This window comes from Pithys albifrons, chromosome 6 (assembly GCF_047495875.1).
Source record: "Pithys albifrons albifrons isolate INPA30051 chromosome 6, PitAlb_v1, whole genome shotgun sequence".
Classification (NCBI taxonomy): Eukaryota; Metazoa; Chordata; class Aves; order Passeriformes; family Thamnophilidae; genus Pithys; species Pithys albifrons.
In genome coordinates this window covers 46,743,551-46,763,440 of record NC_092463.1, presented here as the reverse complement: position 1 = coordinate 46,763,440, position 19,890 = coordinate 46,743,551, and the positions used below count along the sequence as shown (strand labels likewise).

General features: G+C 49.5%; 2 protein-coding genes across 12 annotated transcripts in view; one reads left to right on the top strand and one right to left on the bottom strand.

Annotated features, from left to right (window-relative positions):
• HRAS (HRas proto-oncogene, GTPase) overlaps nt 1-5,545 on the top strand; it is a 41,478-nt gene extending 35,933 nt beyond the window's left edge. For all 6 annotated transcript variants that reach the window (XM_071558720.1, XM_071558722.1, XM_071558718.1 and 3 more), the window contains 3 exons: nt 2,183-2,342; nt 3,039-3,163; nt 5,243-5,545. In XM_071558720.1, coding sequence (XP_071414821.1) covers nt 2,183-2,342; nt 3,039-3,158 — 280 coding nt within the window. In that variant the 3' untranslated portion in view covers nt 3,159-3,163; nt 5,243-5,545. The remainder of the gene's footprint in view (nt 1-2,182; nt 2,343-3,038; nt 3,164-5,242) is intronic.
• A 7,555-nt stretch (nt 5,546-13,100) lies between these two features.
• Nucleotides 13,101-19,890, bottom strand: part of LOC139673294 (USP6 N-terminal-like protein) — an 81,642-nt gene continuing 74,852 nt past the window's right edge. For all 6 annotated transcript variants that reach the window (XM_071558709.1, XM_071558711.1, XM_071558710.1 and 3 more), the window contains 3 exons: nt 19,290-19,389; nt 17,927-18,079; nt 13,101-17,741 (listed from right to left, as the gene is read on the bottom strand). In XM_071558709.1, coding sequence (XP_071414810.1) covers nt 16,441-17,741; nt 17,927-18,079; nt 19,290-19,389 — 1,554 coding nt within the window. In that variant the 3' untranslated portion in view covers nt 13,101-16,440. The remainder of the gene's footprint in view (nt 17,742-17,926; nt 18,080-19,289; nt 19,390-19,890) is intronic.

The following is a 19,890-nucleotide window of genomic DNA, read 5'->3' as shown; positions in this document are numbered from 1 at the left end:
CTCTGCTGCCCACCCTTTTAGATGGGGCCTTGTGGTGGAAGCATTGGCTGCCAGCAAACACAATTAGCTCAAGTGGCCATTCCCCAGGGAAGAGACAGAGCAGATGGCTAATGTCAGTGACTCCAATAAAACCCATCCTAAGGGATTGCTTGTGGTCTTTGGGGACTAGGTAATGTAATGTTTAAGTGTTTACGGTGACGAAAGAGAGAGCTGATCCTGTATGACCCCTCCCTTCTCTCCCTAATTAGTGGAATTGCTTTGTTAGCGCAATCGATCTCAGCGACTTCTGCTGGGAGAGGAGACTGGGAGGGGCAGGGAGGGCTGCTTGCCCTGCTGTCTGCTGTTGTGACCGGGCTGTGGTCTGCCAGCTGCACACACGCAGGGAAGAGCAGTCCTGCCCCTTTGGAGGTTGGTTTTAAGCGGAGCAAAGACAGAGCAGAAGGGGAGTCATGGCCCTAGCGAGGTGATTTGCCCAAGACTATGGGGAAGCACTGACAAAGCAAGGACCTCATCCCAACATGGTCCTGCTTTGGCAGCACCCAAATAAACCATCCCAGTTCTTCTCCCTGCTGACATCACTGCTGGAGAGCCAGGAGGTGACACTAACACAGCGGGATTCTTCCTTGTTTACCCCAATGCTTAGGGAGGGATTGCTGTGTTTTGTGCCTTTTTCTGAGGTTTGGGTGCCATGGGAGGCACTTGCAGAGGATGCAAGAGATGGCTCTGCCTGTCCCTACTCTGTCCACTGCCCACAAGGGACTCTGTACCCCAGTCCTCCGTCATAAACTGAGGTTCCATTAATCCTGTTGCTCGGAGCACGGGCACAGCCATTTCTTGCTCCATAGTCAGAGGTGCTGCTCTGAGCTGTTCTGATGTCTCAGTCTCAGCTAGCAGGCACGTTCATTGTAATAGCTGCACAGGTGAACTAATTTGGCTTGGTTTAGCTGAACTGAAGGACAAAAGATGGGATTTTCCTAAAGTACCTGAGGGATTAAGCAACATTCATCCTTGTGTCATGCTGGTGCCTGTAAATCGCTTGCAGGATGGCTCGATTTCAAGCCATCATGATCATGATGTAAATCACTAGCTTTTCATCTCCTTTAGCCTCTGCTCTTTGTGTTTGCACTTTTAAAATAATATTCCCCAGAGAAATGCTGGCTCTCCCTGGTTAGTAAGTTTGGAGGTATCTCTTTTCAGCTAAGTGTAGCCTGTGCACTAAATTTAGTACTTGCATTTGCTCATCAGGATGTTCCATGGAACATTTAAAAGGCTTTATGGCATATCATACGTATAGTCAGACTTCATTTCTATGTTCTACATTAAAAAAAGATGATTGGTTCTTTTGTGTGTGATACATGTCCAGCTGCCTTTGGCTGGAAATTTGCATTAAATTAAAATGCAGAAATTGGCATTTTAAATAATGCTTTTATTAGTTAAATAAAACCATGTTAAATGTTTTGGATGTATGAGAAAAAACCCCCTGAAATTAAATGATTTATTAAGCAAAGGAAGTTATTAAAAATCAGAAGGGAATTGAATGGATTGTTTGTGGTCATAATGGACTTTTTAAGATTTTTAGACGTGGTAGATCTCATCCTCACCCACCTAGTTTTAGATCCAAGGTTGGAGTGAAGAAGTAAGCATTATAGCTTTTTTAGTTCCCGGTTGGTTTCTCAACTTTGAGTGACCTGAACTAAACTGAGAGGGACCAAATACTGCCTGTGCATCTGCAGAAAAGGTCACAGCTGCCAAAAGCTGCTTTATCAGCTCAGCTCAGCAAATTCTGGTTGCAGTTGATTTTTTATTGTTTTTATCCCCATGTTGGGGGGATTACTTGACCTAAAATGTTGGAAATAGCACAGGTAACTGCGAATTCATTTTTGTTTAGCTTAAACTATCTTAAGGTCATGTCTTAATATAGATTGTCATAATTCAAGTTGTTTTGTAAATAATTGCAATTAAACAGCAGAAGTATGTTTAGTTTTCATTTCCAAAAGTGCTCTAGCTATTTTGCCGTTTATTCACTTCTGTGCTGTAGCCATTTACATTTTCCTGAAGGCACAGCACAGGGCACTTGACAGGAGAGAGGCGTTAATTCTTGACAGAGAAACTGGTGGGGAATGTTCTGGAGCTGCCTCTGACACCTTTTCTCCCTTCACTTTGTCACTTCTTCCTCTTGCAGGGAGCAGATCAAGAGGGTGAAAGATTCAGATGATGTTCCTATGGTGCTGGTGGGGAATAAATGTGACCTACCAGCCCGGACAGTGGAGACCCGGCAAGCGCAGGATCTGGCCCGGAGTTATGGGATCCCCTACATAGAGACGTCTGCCAAAACCAGACAGGTAGGAGGAAGGTTTTAAACAAAATGTTCTTTTTCTGCTCTCCATTGCTTCCCTGGAATGACAGGAACAGGCAGACTCCAGCTTGCAGACAGATAGGTGCAAGGGCTGCGGTTAGTTGCTTCTTCAAGGCGAGGTGCTCCATCAGGATGTTCTCTCCCCACTCTGGGCTTGAGCCTCCAATCTGGAGAAGTACGTAATTCATGCTCTGGCAGCTGTGATACTTTCTAAGGGCTTTCTCCAGCGCTCTGGAATAACACCCATAGTCACTGCAGGTCAGCTGAGCTCAGGGGCCTTAGCTAACCTCATCTGTGGTCTATTGTGGCAGATCTACATGCAGAATATACCAGTGAGGCTCCCAGAGGACAAAGGTGGAAATGGAACAGCTGACACCTTCAGTGGTCTAGTAGGGGCTTTTCTCTTGGGTGGTAGACCTTGTTCAGACTGCTGAAAGCTGTGAAACTTAGGGACTTGAGAGCTCTTTTGTCTCGTTGGTTGTTCATTCAATCTTGCTCTCTGTTTGCGGGCCACACTAAGGTCCTTGTTAAACCTTCCCAGCTTGGTTTTGTACCTTAAACTGCAATTTGTGCTGCTGGAAGAAAGGGCTAGGAACACCTTGCTGGGGAGCAGAGCCCTCTCTTCTCTCTACTGTCCCCTCTTAAAGTGGGCAACTGCTTCAAGTGATGCTTTCTTCCCCAGGGCGTTGAGGATGCCTTCTACACCTTGGTGCGGGAGATCCGTCAGCATAAACTGCGCAAGCTGAATCCCCCAGATGAGAGCGGCCCCGGCTGCATGAACTGTAAATGTGTGGTATCGTGACTATGGTGAGTTGTGGAAGCAGGAGATGGGGTGCAGTGGCATTATATGGGCAGCAGGAGATAGGGTCCATGGGTGTACTCTGGAAGCAGAGCAGGAGGTGACTGCAGATGCATTTGTCTGCAAACAAATGCAGCAGAAACCATTTCGGCAGCAGGTATTTTTTAACAAAACACCTTTGTGAGTGAAATAGCCATAGTCAAAATTTCCACTTGCCTGAGGAAGTGTGGGAAAGGAAGGGGTTTTTCCCTCTCATTTTGTGCAACAAAATTCTATAGAACTTAATTTAAAAACAAAAAGCATATTTTGTTGTGCTTTGCCCAGGAATGCTTCTTCCCATATTGCCACTCTGAAAGAGAAGTTATGGTGGTGCTGAAGGTGTACGGCTCACTGTGTGCTCACCAGAGTGACTCTAGAAGAGTTCAGATGAAGAGCAGAGTGGGTGCATTGTCTCATAATGCACTCACATAAATTGCCTCATCCTAAAGTTTTAGAGCAGACCTGTCTCACTGTGAAAGTCCTGTCTTCCTCAGAAGAGTTTTCCCCATTAGATATTTCCCCTGGGATATTTGGAACTGATGCAATGTTGAGAATTAGCCAAAAGGGGGCTGTTTTGGTTTTATAAATTCTGTGTGCTGGAGCCAGAAACATTGTTTTTCAGATTGTTTATGTTCACTCGCCTGTTTTTCTTCTTTTTCTTGTCTTGTTTGGTTTTTTTATTATGAGTTTATTTAAATAATTGCAATCCTGCTGGATAGCAATCAGGGAAGCTATTGTTGTCCCTGCATGTGCTGGCTAGCCTTAAGCCAAAGGCCTGGGAATATCTGTCTGTGTAACCAACTCTTTCCATGGCAGAAGACAGAAGGACAACTAGGGATGAGATTTACATCTAAGGACATCTGGGACTGGGATGTGGGAGAAAAGCCTATATGAACATTTCCCTTTATGTAATTTGGGGAGTTCCCAAGCATCTGAACTGGCCCCTTTCACCCCTTTATAAACTGAAGGCATAAAGAGAAGTGCACTATATCCAGAGATGGTGTTGAGAGGTCTCCTGAAGGTGGAAGTGTGCAGCTGGTTTCCTCTGTCACTTTTCTAGCCAAAGGCCGTGAGCACAGCAGAGCTCTTCCTCCTGTCCCCCACCCCTCAGAAAAAACAAAACAAAACAAAACCAAAAAATGCTGGCAACGTTTGCTTCCTATGAGCAGAAACCCACCCGAGCACCCCACCCCTCTGCTCCCAGCTGTGGCACGTGAGGTCATCGGGGGGCCGAGCTGAATGCTGTGCCCAGCACACTTATCACTATTAAGGGAATTTTCCAGATGTTTGGGTCCTCCAGATGTTCAGGAGTGTTTCCTCCGGATGGGGATGTGAGCTCAAGGCTCGTTTTCCTGTTCTGGCTCACAGCTGACGGCATGGGCTTGGCAGACACTGCTGCTCCCTTACACCGACTGCCAGGGGCCTCTTCCTTGTCATAGTCCTGTGGCATAGTCCCTTGTCATAGTCATGTGGGCAAGAAGGGGTGGGAAGGAATCTCTTGGGAACACTCCTCTCTGTTCAGAGCATGCCCTGTGAGTTGCCCACGCCGCTTTCTGCTCTGGCAGAAACTGGAAACCAGACATCCCAGCTCACTGTACCTGCAGTGGCTGAAAGCAGAGAGGGAGGAACATCAAAGCACAAAAAGAGAAGTGAGGCAAAGACATGCTGGGATCTGGGGAGGAAAAGGGTGGTTGTGTGGCCAGGGAAATTTGGCTGCATTTGCCCTCGATTCACTTTGTGGTTCCCATCATACCTGGAGGAGGGGGCAAGATCTTGCCAAACAGTGCCCCTTCCCACAAGATTTGGTCAGAGGCAGAAGGTCTGGTGAGGTGCCCAGGGCTTACCCATCACTGCAAGACTCCAAAGCTTATTTCCTTCAGCAGATGTGCAGATGCTTCGTTGAGCCAGGCCCAGATCTCTAAGGCCTGTGTAGCCTTTTGCATTTGCTCTGTGAGCACTAGCAGGGTCATCCCAAAATGTGAGGGGTGAGTAATGGAAACAGCCCTGATGGTCAATGGGTGCTAATGGGAGTCCTCTTCTGGTTTCAGGTGACTGGACCATATCTTGGAGAGGTTCCCACTGTGCAGTGCGCAAGGACAGAGGTGAAGCGAAGAAAGAAGCAAACAGATTCAGAGGAGGAGTATGGGGGAGGGGGAGAGGAGGAGGAGAGGACAGGGGGAGCATGAGCCCCTCCAGGGACTATCTCACACTTCACCCAAGCCTACGGCAAACAACATTTTTTTCTTTTTTTTATCCCAATCCCCTCATCCTTTGGCCTCCTCCCACCCCAACAACTGTACAAAGCCACAGATTGAATCACAGTAAATTATTATTTGATGGTCTCAACAAACCATCTTGATGACTGTGTCCTCTTTCCAGAGGGTGCTGCTGCTGGTGCTCCTGAAGGATTACTGGTGGGGTAGCAGGGAAGAAAGGGTGCTGATATTTGCTGTTCACAGACTGAGGTTGTGCTGTAGATTGTGAAGGCGACTGGGATGGGAAAGACAAGCTGTCTTTCAGGGGGAAAACAGCTTGTCTTTGTCTCCAGAAAGTTGTCATGGTGCTGTCCCCTCCAGCCCACCTGAAACTCTGCTGGCTCCAAATTCTGGTAGGGTGGAAGAATGCAACCAGTCCAAGCCTGTCCTTGGTGCTTCCTTGAGTGCCCTGCTTTCAGCTAGTTCTTGTGGGATATTTTTATGGCCTCAGATGCAATACTTAGAAGGGAAGAAGCATTGGGGAGGAGAGCTGAGAGCTGAATTCACCCCAGCTGGTGCCAGTTTGTTGCTTCTGTGATATTTTCCAGGCAGCTCTTTCTGGCACAAGACCTCCATAAGGTGTTGTGCTCCAGAGGTAGAATTAGGCCTCTTTGGTCCCCTCCAGCACCTAGCTAGTGCTAACACCTGTACAGTACATATACCTCAGGCTGCTCCAGTCTGTTAGCAGTGTGTAGAAGTGTACAAATCCTCATCTGCCCGTGTGTGTGGCTTTGTTACTGGTGAGCACGCAGAGAAGGGCTTTCCTGCACTGCAGACAGCTATCCAGCCACTCAGGAACTAAGGCTAAATCATTCAGGCTTCCAGTCTGGGGTTTAGAGTGGGTAAGAAGAGTGTTTTGGGTAAGGGCTAATGTGTTGGGAACCCTGTCTTTGCTCAGCTCTGCTCCTATGAGATCTTTGCCTGAGGTCTGACCCATGTGCTTTTCACTTGCAGACCTAAGATGCAGCCTCAGTACTGCAGGTGGCTTGCTGCCTTTTCCTCACCCAGGCTATTGCACAGGCTAACTTAGCTGGCATGCAGAATTAAGAGTATCAAAGGGGGAAGGTGATCCAGCTGAGTGTGGCAGGGAGCTGTTCTGCATGGGCAGGCCCAGGCCTGAAGAGGTGCTGGGTTTGGCAGCCAAGGCTGGTCAGGGTTGGGAGTGGCAAGGGCGGTGTGTGAGTCACATGCTTCACATGGCAAAACTGGAACAGAAACCCTGGTCACCCCCAGCACAAAGCCACAGCCCACCCAGAGGTTCCCAGCGTCCACACGAACAGCCTTCTGTCCCATTCCTCATCCTCTGTTGTGCCAGGCAGCAGCAGAATTAAAGCAGTAGAATTCAACTCCCATACTGCTTGGAGGTGCTGCCTTTGCTTTTGACCTGGGCAAGAGACGACTTGCGCTAATGGCTTGCTTTGTGTACGTGCCTGCTCCTGAACTGCTGTGGGGCACAGCCCCCACCCCAGGCTGCAGCTGCCTGGAATCCTGTTCCCATAGGAGAACAGCTGGAGTGGGAGAAGTTGCCCAAGGGAAGAGCTGTCCTGCCTTTAGCTGGGTGTGCTGTTTGCAGCAGTGCCTGTCCCTATGCTTGAGGAGGGCTACAGATGCTGAATCTGGTATTACATGGTGGGACTGGACCAGAGGCTCCCAGAAAAACTCTCAACCTAAGCTGTTTCAAGTGTGAAGCCTGGCAAAATGGGGTTGTTCTTAAGTTGGCAGCTTGAGTGCAACTGCCCATGGGGCAGAGGGCAGGAGTACTTCGTCCCAGAGGATGACTAAAAACCTTAACAGTGAGGTGGGTTGACATTGGGGACCCTCACTTGGTGGTGGTGCTGCACAAGGAACCTGGTGCTCTTTATCTGGAATAAAACTTAGCGGGCCCTTGGTGAAGGATGAGATAGCTGTATCTGGAGGCCTGCAGATGACAAGTAACACTGTCTGGGGCTCTCTCAAGGACTAGACTCTAGGAGGCTTCAACAACTGAGAGTATCCTCCCATTTCTGGTTCGGAACCAGACACCACAGTCAATGATGGGAGCTGTAGTCAAGCAAGCTGGGAAGCTGGGAGCACCAGAGGTGAGGTGTCTTCACAGGGCAGGCACCAGCTGCAGTTGCAAGAAACAGGCATGTCTGGGTGAGGGTGTGCTAGAGCAGCACTGTCCAGAATGCAAACTACTTCAGCAGCTTGGTCAGGAGCAGGAAGCCAAAGTGGGAGCATCTCCCTTTCACAGAGGTTTCTGTACTCCTCAGGGTAAGGTTTTCCAGCTTGCTCAGGAAAGCTCCATGTCTGGTCAAGTCACATGTATTATTGCAGCTTGTTTGACCATCTTCTGGTTGCAAAATAGTTGCTTCCTTGGCCCACTCTTCATGGCTGTTCCACCAAGGGGTGCTGAAAATGAGCTATTTCATCCATGGATCAGCATTCAGTGTCTACGTCAGCAACATACCATCAGGCCCCAGACAGACTTTTCTTCCCAGTGGAAGAATCCAGTTGAAACTTCACACCTTACTTCTGTTGTACACCTCAAGTGGTTTCAGATATTGACAGTCTCTTCTGGTGTGGCTGGTTATAGTTCTGTTTAATGTACAGCTAAAGCAGACATAGATGATGTGCTAGGAAACACTGGCTTCTGCAAATGGCCCTAAGAGTTCTTCAGGAGCCAAGGTACACCTTCACCCTGGTACAGCTGACAGGACAGTGATATGACAGGACAGCCTTTCAGAAATCCAGTGGTCAGGTAGGAGATAGAACTGGAGACAGCAAGCATCTGAGGGCTGAGTCTGGCAGTTTGCAGACCAATCTCATGCCTTTTGTGGATTGCGCCCCGCAGAAGCAAGGCAACTGGGACCCTTTTTCAAACAGTGCTGGTCAGTAACATGACCATCTCAGGAGCTGGTTAGCTTTTTGCAGTAACTAGAAGATCATAAGAAACCCTGACTCAAATTCAGGTCCATGCTGATAGTCTGAGGTAGTTTGAGAGGAAAAAGGTGCTAAAGGCTTGACACCACAGCTCTTCTCCAGAAATCATGTATTAGTTATGTATTAATGTAGTACTGCAACTTTGTTCCAGGAGGAGAATCATGACAGATCTTGAGTAAGATGTATCAGGTGTGATTTAACCTGATTTTTGCTGTTGGCAGAAAAGATCGTATCACTTCTCTCAGGTGGAGCTGTTACTCTGGATTTGGCTTTTTCACTTCATGCCTTGGTGCTGGTAATTTGTGTACAGGACAGCAACTTGCTGGCCATGACAGACAGAAGGTCACTATCTGAGGTCACAATGTGTTCTCTGGTTGCTAGCTGAACTTCTCAAGTCTGAAAGTAATGTTAGGATTACAGTTTCATTGGAGTGAACGTAGATCTAGAGAAGGAACTGTGGGGTTTGGAGTTGATGTTTCCCCATAGTTGTTTTTTTAAGGCACGTTTGTTCTAGAAGTACCTGGAAGGTGCGGGTTTCAGACACTGCAGTCATTGCCCTTATGGCAAGGAGTTTGTTGCCTATCTCAGCTCTGCTTCTGTGGCACAAGCTTAGCGGAGCAGAATGTAATTATTCTGAAGGGCTGGCCCTGTTGCATAGCTGGAAGCTGCAAGACTCCACAGAGGAAAGATTTTTGCTATAACTGAGCACATCAGCTCACATTTGGCTGTTACAATATCTTCAGCTAGTTATGGCAAGGCTGAACTAAACTTGGTGCTGTGCTCCAGCAAGTGTGAACACCACTTCTCAAAAGGCTTCACTCAGCATCTTACTGATAATCTGTTGAGACTGCATCTCCAGTGGAGGAGAGCCACCTTTGAACCTGTACTTAAATGACAGAATAGCTGACAAGGTCTCGTCTAGTCTGGTCAGGTCCAGTTGTCTCAGTCTGTATAATATATGCCTTTCTCTCACATCATTCAAGAGCCCCACACCCTATTACAGAGTGTTTGGGGCTCTACAGACATCACAGCTGAGTCAGCTGGCAGAATTGCTTACAGGTCCTTAAAGCTGCTGATTAAATGCTGGAACAGATCTCATGCCTTTTGGTCTCTGAGAGCTTCCACACTGGCATTTTCCTAAGGCAGCAGAGATGGTGACGCCAAAACAGATGAGCACATGGTGCTTGCTGAAGGCTTTGGCAAGCACCTCAGTGGAGTTTTCAGGACCTGGCAAGCAATGGCTCCTTGCTGGAGTGAGATCTGAGATGTGATGGTGGTGACAGGGGTAGCTGAATGAAAGGCTGAATTTTATGGAGAAGTCTTGTCTAAATGCTGGCCTCATCCTCCTCGTGTGCAGTCTGGTTGGGTATAGAGGAGCAGATCAGGTTTCTGGTTTGGACTACAGCCTCTGCTGCAGATCTTTTCAGCCTAAGCAGTACTTGCCTCCAGCAGGAGCCATAAAGGTAAGCCAAGTGACACAAGGGCCAGCTTCTCCAAGAACCTGCCTGCCTGAGGTTATCTAAATCTGTCTGCAAGCTTAGATATCCCAGGAGCTGGGCTCTGATGGGGAGCCAGGCAGGCTCTTAATGGGATGGTTGGAAGCAGGGGCTTGTGGTATTGCACCCCATCTATCCATAAGGGACCTCTAAACCAGTTTTGGACTAAGATGGAATTTTCTCAGTTTACCTTTCTCTGTGTTTTAGGAGGAGCCTGTTTTACTGTGTGGAAGAGAATGGCTAAATAAGCCAGGCTTTAGTGACTCCAATCCCTCAGATTTGTGTCTTTGTGTGTGCCTTCAAAGCAATCTCCATCACCCCTTAGGGGCAGATGGGTCTTACTCTGTGTGTGTGTTGAGTACAGGGTCTGTGGCTTAGCAGAGGCCAGGTACCAGCCCCAGCCATGGCTGCTGGAGCTTGAGGTGCACACCCTGTGCTGTGTGCCCTCGCTCACCTCCCCACCGTCCCTTTGCAGCACAGGAGAAGCACATGAGCAGCACACAGAGCTACCATAGCCGGGGAGCAGCACAGCAGGACGAAGAGGAGGAACACTCCTAGGCCCAGCCAAACTCCAACATTGCCTCTGCCAAACTGGCTGGGACACAAAGCTCCCAGACAGAGTACACCAATCTCCCCCCACTATATCCTGGGACCAAAGCCTAAAGCAGCACAAAGCCTTGCTCCCTCCCTCAGCTTGGCTCTGCTCCAGGCTCCACTTAGCATCAATTATTCAGTGCCGACTGGCTGAAGCCTTGTGGAGGCACGCAATGGGGGTTGATGAGATTTCCATGTCATGGGTGGCAAGCAGGGAGGGTGAGGAGTACAGCTGTGCCTTGGCAGAGACCCAGAGAGCAATAGGGACAGAAGGGGCCACCCACTTGTCCCAGCTCCTGGCGCTGCTCGTTTGGCTGCTCATGAGCCAGGCACGACAGGAGCCACACAGGGCTGTCAGGGCACCAGAGCTGAGCACAGCTTGGGGAATTTGTAGTTCTGCTTTGGGGTGGTTTCCGGGAGGGACCAGCCCTGGGAACTGGAGAGCTGATGTAGAATTGTCTGAAAGCCATGATGAGAGCAGTGGCTCCACCAAGGAAAGGGTGATACGGAATACTGGCAAATACCAAGTGCAGAGGGAGAGGCAGTGGGAAGACCAGTCCCTGGCTGACAAGGCCATTGCAGCAGGAAGCATGTCCTGACCTCGTGCTCCTGGCACCAGCTGGAGGCTTAGCATTCAGCCTCGTCTGGACATCTGGCAAGGCTTACATTCACTCTCAGGTCTTTCTCTTCTTGGGTAAGGGATGCAGGTCCTAGGCTTACCTGGTGCGCAAGTCCCAGCGATGGTCCCCTCCTGGGGAGGACTCTGCAGTTGGTGCTAGGCATCCCAAAACCCTTCCTGGGACCCCCATTAAGCACCGATTCAAGGCTGAGTACTGCTGTGGCTCCTGCATTAGCTGGAGGGATGCTTCAGGAGGAGGTGGTGGAGCCCCTGTCTGTCCCTGGTACTCACAGGGGCAGAGTCAGAGTACCCCACCACAGCCAGGAGGTCACAACTGGGCACATGCATGGAGTGTGGGGATCAAGGATACCTGTAAGCAGTTATCTTCACCTTTTTGCAACTACCAAGTGAATGAAGCCTGTTTAATAGAGGAACACATCCCTCAAACCGAGCATGGCTCACCTTACCTGGGGGGAAACTTCACCCTTCTGGACACTTCTGCTCTCTCTTTGGCAGGAATGCTGTTCCAGCAGTTAGATAAATGCCATATCTAAACCCTGCACTGCCTGCCACGTAGGTAACCACGGCAGATATTCAAACCTGGTCCCACCTGGCTGCTTACTGCCCACTGCCTGAAAGCCAACTGGGGCTGTTGTCTGGGAGGTGACACAAAACAGCTTGTCCAAACCAGGCTGCTTGTGGGTGCCAGAAACACACGGGAGAGATGAGGTTTGCTTCACTCCAGCCCATGGATGTCTCACATGCTCACGGTGGCACATCCTTGGGTTGGCAACCAGTGTGAAATGGCATGGGAGACATGCCACAATCTGCATCCTCACTGCACTCCTGCTCCACTGTTGTGTTTACTGGTGCAGGTTTGGGTTTTTTTGTAGTGTTGCAGACTAGTTTTTAAACAGTTAATATAAATGAGCTAACTTAAAGACACTGGAGAGCAAGATAGGAGCATTTTTTTGTTCATTTGACCTCTTTTACGTGAGGCACAGCAGTGATAGAAGCAGTAATATGTATTCAGCCTACAGTACCCAGCGGGTGACACAGGCGACTCCCAATATTCTGCACTGCTCTTACATCCTAGCATGGTATTTAGCTCATCCTGGCCCCTCCAATTGCTGTCAGTTTTTGTGCCCTCTGTGCTGCTCCGGCAGAGACAGATGACCCTGCGTTTACTATAAACACGTTTTTTAACACCAAATGGCGGCTTTCTCATAAGCAAGCCAGAATACTGCTCATGTTTAACACCCCAAACCCAATAGTACCATGGTCATCTAAGCACAGGAAGCACTGGGCATGAAATCAGGAATGTGTCAGAGGTATTGCTCACACACAGCTTTCTAAAATTCATCCTCACCTGTGAGCAGCCCTACCTTACGCTCCCAGTGACTGGCGTAAAGGTGACTCAGTCTTGACTCACAAGAGTTGAGTCCCATTCACCCACCTGCTGTACAAGGAGCTGTGTCCACCCGCTCCCCATCCTGTCCAACCCTCCTAGCACTGCCTCAGGGCAGGAAAACAAACTCCAAACGCAAAATCTTGGCCAAAAAAGAAGCTGCAGCAGGGCCGTGTGTCAGAAGGGATGTGCAGGGGCTGCAGGCAGGATACTGCCCTTTGCTCAGATGGGAGAGCACAGCGGTATGTGGGATGAAGCATTTTTCTTTCCACTCCTGCTGGGAATGCCTAGATTTAACTACAGTACAAAAGCATGGAGGAAAGCAGAGATGAAGCAGGAGGGATCCACTGCAGCTGAAGCATACCCAGAGAATCAAGCTAAAAGTCAGGAGAAGGCAATCAGTCTTCCCTGCAGCTTCTGTCACTGTAAGAAACGTCATGGAGTCTGATTTTATGCTAAACTTCTTTAACCATTATTGTTATTACAACCATGTAAAACACATCATCAAATACTTTGGACAGTTTGGATCAGTGTAAGAAGGAATGATCGAGTTTTTCCCTCACAATCCTTTAAAAAAACCACACAGAAAACAAAAACCAAAAACAAACAAAAACCAAAGACATAAAAATGTTTTTTTAAGTAATAATTATAATACATTAGAAAGACTCACAGAAGAAGCGTTCCACGCTGTAAACAAGAATAGCAATTAAAAAGAAAAGCAGATGATAGCCAGGCTCTCTAAGTGCACAGCTGAGAAACCCTGACCTCAACCGCTGTCCTGTGCTGGAGCTGGTCCCCAGCGCTGGAGTCCACGGTTCCTGCTGCCCACTGGTGCTGCAGCCTCTCAAAGTGCTCAATCACAAACTAACACCAAGAAGAAGAACCAACCAATCCCCCAAAAAACCAAACCCACAACATTGGTCTTTACATTTATATGGAAGACAGTGAGGCGAGAGTTGTCTCATGGGACAAGGGCAAAGATGGGGGGAACCTGCTTTCCCAAGTTTGCTCACAGTGAGAGTGGCTTTTGCCAAGGGGCTGAGACTATTCTAAGAGGCTGGGCAGGGGTGGAAGTGCTTTAGGCCAGTTAATCTGTCCTGCTGAGCTGCCACCCTCACCCTTTTCCTTGCCTTCCTATTCCCAGCAAAAAAGCTGAGGCTGGGCTAGGTCCTGCCCATCCTGGTTGCCAGTGACCTGCCAAGGCTGCACCTTTGTCTGCAGCAAGAGGCAGAGGGGGAAGCAGGATTGGTCATCTCCTTATAGATCATGCTTTGATGTGCTGAAGGGAGAGTATCACACCATGGAAAGCAATGCACGCTGCTGGCTTCCAGCCAGCTGGGGCAAAGGCCCTATTCCCAAACCTATCAGCTTTTAAGGCCTAGAGGTTGGAGAAGAGCTGCTTAGGGGGCAGAGTGAGGAGCTCAGAGACCTTCCCAGGAAGAAGCACACTGGTGGAAATGGGGAGCTTGTGTTTGCCTGGTCCAAAGGTCACTGAAATCAGATGGTGGCTTCTCCCAGGCCTAGAAGTGACTGAGGACCTTGCTGCTCATTCCCATTAGGGCTTGGAGGGGAGGAACCACACCCATAGCCCCTGAAAGTTCATGCTGAACATCACGCACCAAATGCCATGCAATGAATATTGTGCATTTGATAGCTCTCCAAAATTAGAGCAAAACACCTTCTTAAATGTTAATACTGCAAAACATCCCAGACACACACTGGGCGAGGAGCCTGGGTGCACAAGCAACATGATGTGCAAAGGCTGTGTGCCTGAAAAGAAGGAAAACAGGTCAGAATGAGGGGAAAGAGGTCTCAGCTCTTGCATGCGTGAACAAAATGCTCAGATACATTAGCAGAAGTCCTGTGTGGGCTTCAAGGAGTGGACAGAGCCCCAGGCTATACAGAAGCCAAGCCAAGATGTGACCAACAGCTCTCAGATGCTTCTCGCTAGCAAAAGGCAATGGATATCTGTCCTGAAATACTGCTCAGATATTTTAACACACAAATAGGTTTAACTATGCACAGTTACAGAAAAACATACTCTAAAACACAACTCAAGCACCACTGTCCTAGAAAGAACCAGTGGTGTCTCAAAACACAAATACTGAACATTCATAGAGCACTTTTCCTCAAACAGCAACACTTGACTCCTTACAACACCCCTGCGAGGTAGCTAATAGGGTTATCCCTGCTTTGCAGAGGGAGAGGATGGCCAAGGCTGGAGGCTCAGCAGAGGATGGGGTCTTAGAGCAGGGGTTGCAACAGATGCTGAGGGTGCTGTGGTCTGGGTGGCTACAGCCAAAGATCGGGTGCTCGCTTCGACACTCTTCCTGCTATGAACACAAATCACCACATGTACAGAAGGCAAAATAAACCCTGATCAATCATATATCTATAGAATATGCTGAGCTGGAAGGGACCCATCAGGATCATCTAGTCCAACTCCTGGACCCCACAAAGTAATTTACTGGAACTTTTGAGTTGGGCTTTCAGGTAGGCTTCAAATCAAGTTATGCTGTTGAAGCAGCCTGTGAGATAAAAAAATTAGTTTTCTAAGTCTCCTTAGAACTTAAAGGATCTTTTGCTTAGGGGTCTCAGTTGAAGGGGTGGGAATCCCACCTGCAGCCACCCCTTCTGAACAGCAAGGTCAAAAAACTCACCTAGAGTAATTTATTTCCTGCTTCTTCCACTGATCTGCCTTCCTGATGAAGTCCCTTCATCTCTAGGGGTGAAGCAGATGCTGAAACAGGATTTCGGACCAGCTCTTTCTGTGGGATGAGTGTCCCAAGGTCCTTGCACATCTCCAACCAATGGCATAGGCTGTGCAGAATCAATACACTGGGATAGGGAGGAGAGGGACAGACCACTAGGACTTGGTGCATGAAGGGCAACCAGGTATGTGGGCACCCATCGTGCCCAGGTTTCCTTCCTTGCTTGTTTTTCTGTGCACTCTAAATGAGAAGAGCTGGGATCAGGCCCTGGGCAATGTGCTCCCTTTCCCCAACTCCTATGCCATTTCCACCCTGACAGTTAACTTGCTCAAAGTAAAAGTGGGCTTCAGCCTGGGCACTGTGGTTAGATGCCATTGCACCTCCAGCAGATTGCTAGTGCTGTCAGGCTTCCCGAGCCAGCAGTCCCTTTTCCTGTTCAGGCAACAAAAAGGCAGCGAGCCTGCTCGCCACACTGGACCTGCAAGGGAAAGGCCAGCAAAGGCCACTCAGCCCAAGAGACCAGGCTCAACCTTCATCACTGTCCTCGTCACCTTGAGAACGTGGGAAAGAACCACCCTGCTGGCAGTTCTCCACTGGGGTAACACCAAGCAGGCCCCCCAGGGACTCAGCAGCTTTTAAACATCTCCTCTGGGACACCATCCACGATTGGCAGGAGCCAGGTACAGGGCACTGCTTTGTGGAATTGCATAGAGGGAACAGCAGGCCAGGATGCCACGGCCCTGGCTGCAAATCCTGCTGCCTACAACCATGGGTATGGGAAATGAAATAAAGATCTATTGCTACAAAGGCCTTTGAAAGCAATGCTGTGGCTGTGCCAAGAGGGCATTTTAAATAAAGCATTTCGGACTCCTATGCTTTGTGCTTGCTTCCTTGGCCATGGGTAACCAAGGCAGGCATAAGCAGAAAAAAACACGCAACACATTCACCAGCCCTGCCTCTTCCTCCAAGTGATGAGGCTTGGGCAGCTTGAGCAACAAAAAATGAAAGCACTTTCCAATTTGTCCATAGGAAAGACACAAATTCAATTTGTTGGTGTCTCCTGATGCTGGTGGCCACTGCTTTATCTCCTTGCTGGACGCTCGTACCAAAGCACAGCTCAACATGCGCTGGCTGCTGTGCTGTCACCCCGACACAGCCCTGCTGAAGGATGGGGATCCTATAAATGGGGCAAGGGTGCTACTCCAGAACACACTTCTTCTCCCTCGCCTCCATCATCCCCACTAAAATGTCACTGATTTGGGCAGCTTTGCCAGAGGAGGAGAGCCTGAAAGGAAACTGTTCTCTGAGTGGGATTTGGCAACCTTCGGTGGTACTTTTGGTTTGGGGCTCAGGGGGGGTCGTGGGGCTTTCAGTGTGTTTAATGGTTTCTGGAAGCTATTTTGGACAACCTCCTCTAGGCCTGGCGTAAGAGGTGGTGGCATGGAGGTGGCAGGCATGGGGTGTCCAGTCTCCGACAGAGGCAATGCCACCTGCTTTCTGTTCAAGAAGTCCTGCTCTGTTGCATGGGCCAGGTGGAGGGGAGTGATGGTTTTGATAACAGTGTAGGGGCTGTTCACCTCCACCACAGGGGATGGTGCCTGCTGGAAAGGGCAGCCCTCGCCCAGCCCTGCTGCCTCTGGTTCGCTGCTGGATAAGATGGGCACACTGCCTCCCACCAGCCTGTGCACGGGCAGGGCACCCAAGTCCTTGGGCCAGTGCATAGTGCCTGTGGCACTCCCCAGCCCGTTCTGCAGGCTGGTGAGCTCTCCTGTGGACGCAGCTTTGGATGCCGAGCACTTCAAGTCCGTTTTGTCTGGCAGCACCGCTCTGCAGTGCTTCTGGTCCGCTGCCTCCCTGCGCCCACTCTCAGGGGAGTGCCCACTCTCGGGGGAGCTGCCATGCTGTGATGTGCAAGAGAGCCGCCGGCAGCCACTTGGCAGAGGATCAGGGGGTGCATCGAGCGCGGCATCTTTGCATGGGGAAGATGCTTGTTCTCCTGCTGGCAGGGCAGCAGGATTTGGCTGCCACACTGCATGGTCCGTAGTGGAAAGTTCAGCAGTGCTCGAGTCGGGAGGATTCGGCCTGTTTTGGAGAGAGGAGCCTAAGGATCTGTGCTCAGCTGGGGCATGGAGGGAGACTCCATGGTCCACCATGACACAGCCAGGAGCAAGAGGCTGCTCTGGAGACAGGGCTGCAGGCAGGAGGTGATGATGGGCCTGTGTCTCGCTTGCCTTCAGAAGAGATGATGGTTGCTCATCCACATTAGGCTCCACTCGGCCCTCCTCTTCCAGTGACTGCCCATCAGGAGGAGACAGGTTTGTTGCTTCAGCTGCTTCACTGCCCTGGAGGGTGGGAATCCTCTCTTCCACCACTGTCATTCCTCCTGGTCCCCCAAGAACTCTGTCGGGATGGGGCTCCTTGTCTGGGGTGTGCTCACCCACCCGCCCATTCTGCCCATTGGCTGCTGGGTTATCCTTTACAGCTACTGGGTTGAGGGAGAGCTCCAGGCCCAGGGGTTTCCTTGGAAACTCTTCAGGCTTGGCTGCATTAGAAGCAGAGAAAACAAATTAAAACCCAAGCTGTGCATCAGTTTGTTTTTGCCCTGAATGCGAGAAAAGCAGATGCTCCACCCAACAGGTGCCAGCCCTTCTGGGCTGTCCCAGCTCCCATCCACACCAGCAGGATTCTCTGGTTCCTGCTGGGCTGCCCACCTTCCCCTCTACCTACCTGGTGGAGGGAGGTCAAATTTCATCTTCCGCAGTTCAGTCATTGACACCTGCAGTTGCTCGATAACTGCATCATCCTCATACTGCAGGGAAGCAGCAATTTTCTCCTGCAGAAATTCCCGTAAATCTTCCAGTGTCATCTTCAGCAAGCGCTCTGGGGAAGAGGAGAATGGAGTAATGATAGTGGCACAGCCAAATTGCAGGGTGGATTGCATGCTCTGGATTTATGTAGGATTCTGCTGCTGTTTCCACTCTACAGTGAGACAGCCCCAACATTTTTGCCTCTCTCCCGCTGTTGCTCAGGGTCGTCAATACACATACATATCCATACCACCTCTGAGCAGTAGCTTCACAGTGGCAGGGCTGGGAGCTGTGCTTACAAGGATGAACGTTTTGGGCCATTTCTGGAAGTTCTCACCAATACCTCTAGGAGGAGGAAAAGCTCCATGAGACAGGCCCTGAGCATCAGGCTGAACAGTCACTGCTGGCAGCTTGCCACCACCTGCACCAGCCAGCAGGCAGGGATGCAGGCAGAGGTGCCAGCCTTTGCCAGGGTTGCAGGCAGGGGTGGGATACAGGTTGGAATGGGTTGCAGGGAGGGATGCCAATCAGCACCACACATTCCTCAGGGAGGAGAGATTTCACAGCCAGGCTGAAACTTCTGCCTTACTGCCAGTTTCCAATTTTTGTAGACAAACAGGGTACTTCAAGATTTATTTCTGGATAGCCTGTTCTTCATTTAACTGAAGGAAGAGCAGGGTGGCTTTTTGCAGAAGCCAACACATGCAGTCCCAAAAATCCTACTGGCCTGAAGGTTCCCAGCATGCACTGGGATCAAAGCCAACAGCATGACAAAGCAAGACTGTGATCTTATAGGAGGAGAGGGGTTCAAAGTCCCAAAGATCTCAAGGCAGAAACATGGCTGTAATGTTATGCAAGAAAACCACATTTGATAATTTTAGAAGTACATTAATGGATTCACTTCTCTCTCTATAGATTTTTCAGCTGAACCACCACCTAGAGTTTTGTAGACAGATGCTGCAAAGATGCAGCAAGGAAAGATGCTGCAAAGTATGACAATTGCTGTCTGTATTGCCCCTAAAAGCCTGTTGATAGAATATGAGGGGCAGAGCATGCAGAAAGAGGCAGCTAGTGAGGTCTGTGTGTGCTGAGTGCAGCATGTCATCCCTTGCAGCATCTCATTTCCTCTCTGGAGCATCAGCTCGGGCCTGTGCCTTTTGTGGCCAGCGCAGGGCCCAGAGCAGGCTGGAAGTGGCCAGCAAGGCTTTCTGGGTTGGCAGCAAGAGGGTGGCCCATCACGGTGCCACTGCAGCCATACAGGACACAGTGTGCTGGGCCCTTACTTTTGTGCAGTTTGAGGATGGTGTAAGCCATGGCTGTCAGTACACGCTCTCCTTCCAGGATGTAGATATCCCACAGCCGCAAGGTGAGGGTGAAGGGGGTCTGTTTCAAATACACAAACAAAAAGACAAATGGGATGATGATACAGAGGTTGGTGCCATCACTACATCCCCTTGCACCAAAACACATAACAGAGCTAGGCTTTGGAAGTCAGGAATTCATCTCTAACACAAAAATATGTTTTATCCTCTATGGTTTTGCCTTAAAGCTAACCACATTTAGTGGTTGGGAAAGTACTTAAATCCCATACATGAATGCAAAAAAAGAGAAGCTTTGCTCACAGGCATGCTAGACACAGATTCCACTACCCTGGAGGGCATGCCATCGTCTTTCAGCCTTGTGAACACACAAAACAACTCCTGTATCCATACAGATTGCCCAGAAGGGTTATTTATGGGATAGGTCTGAAAGCCCAACAATGCCTCACTAAGCATAAAAAAATCACTCACTGGTGTCCAGAAGTGGTTTTCCTTACACACAGACATATTTCAGCCTGCTAGAAACCCCTCTGCAAGAGGTTTTCATTTGCATCCACTCCCAATC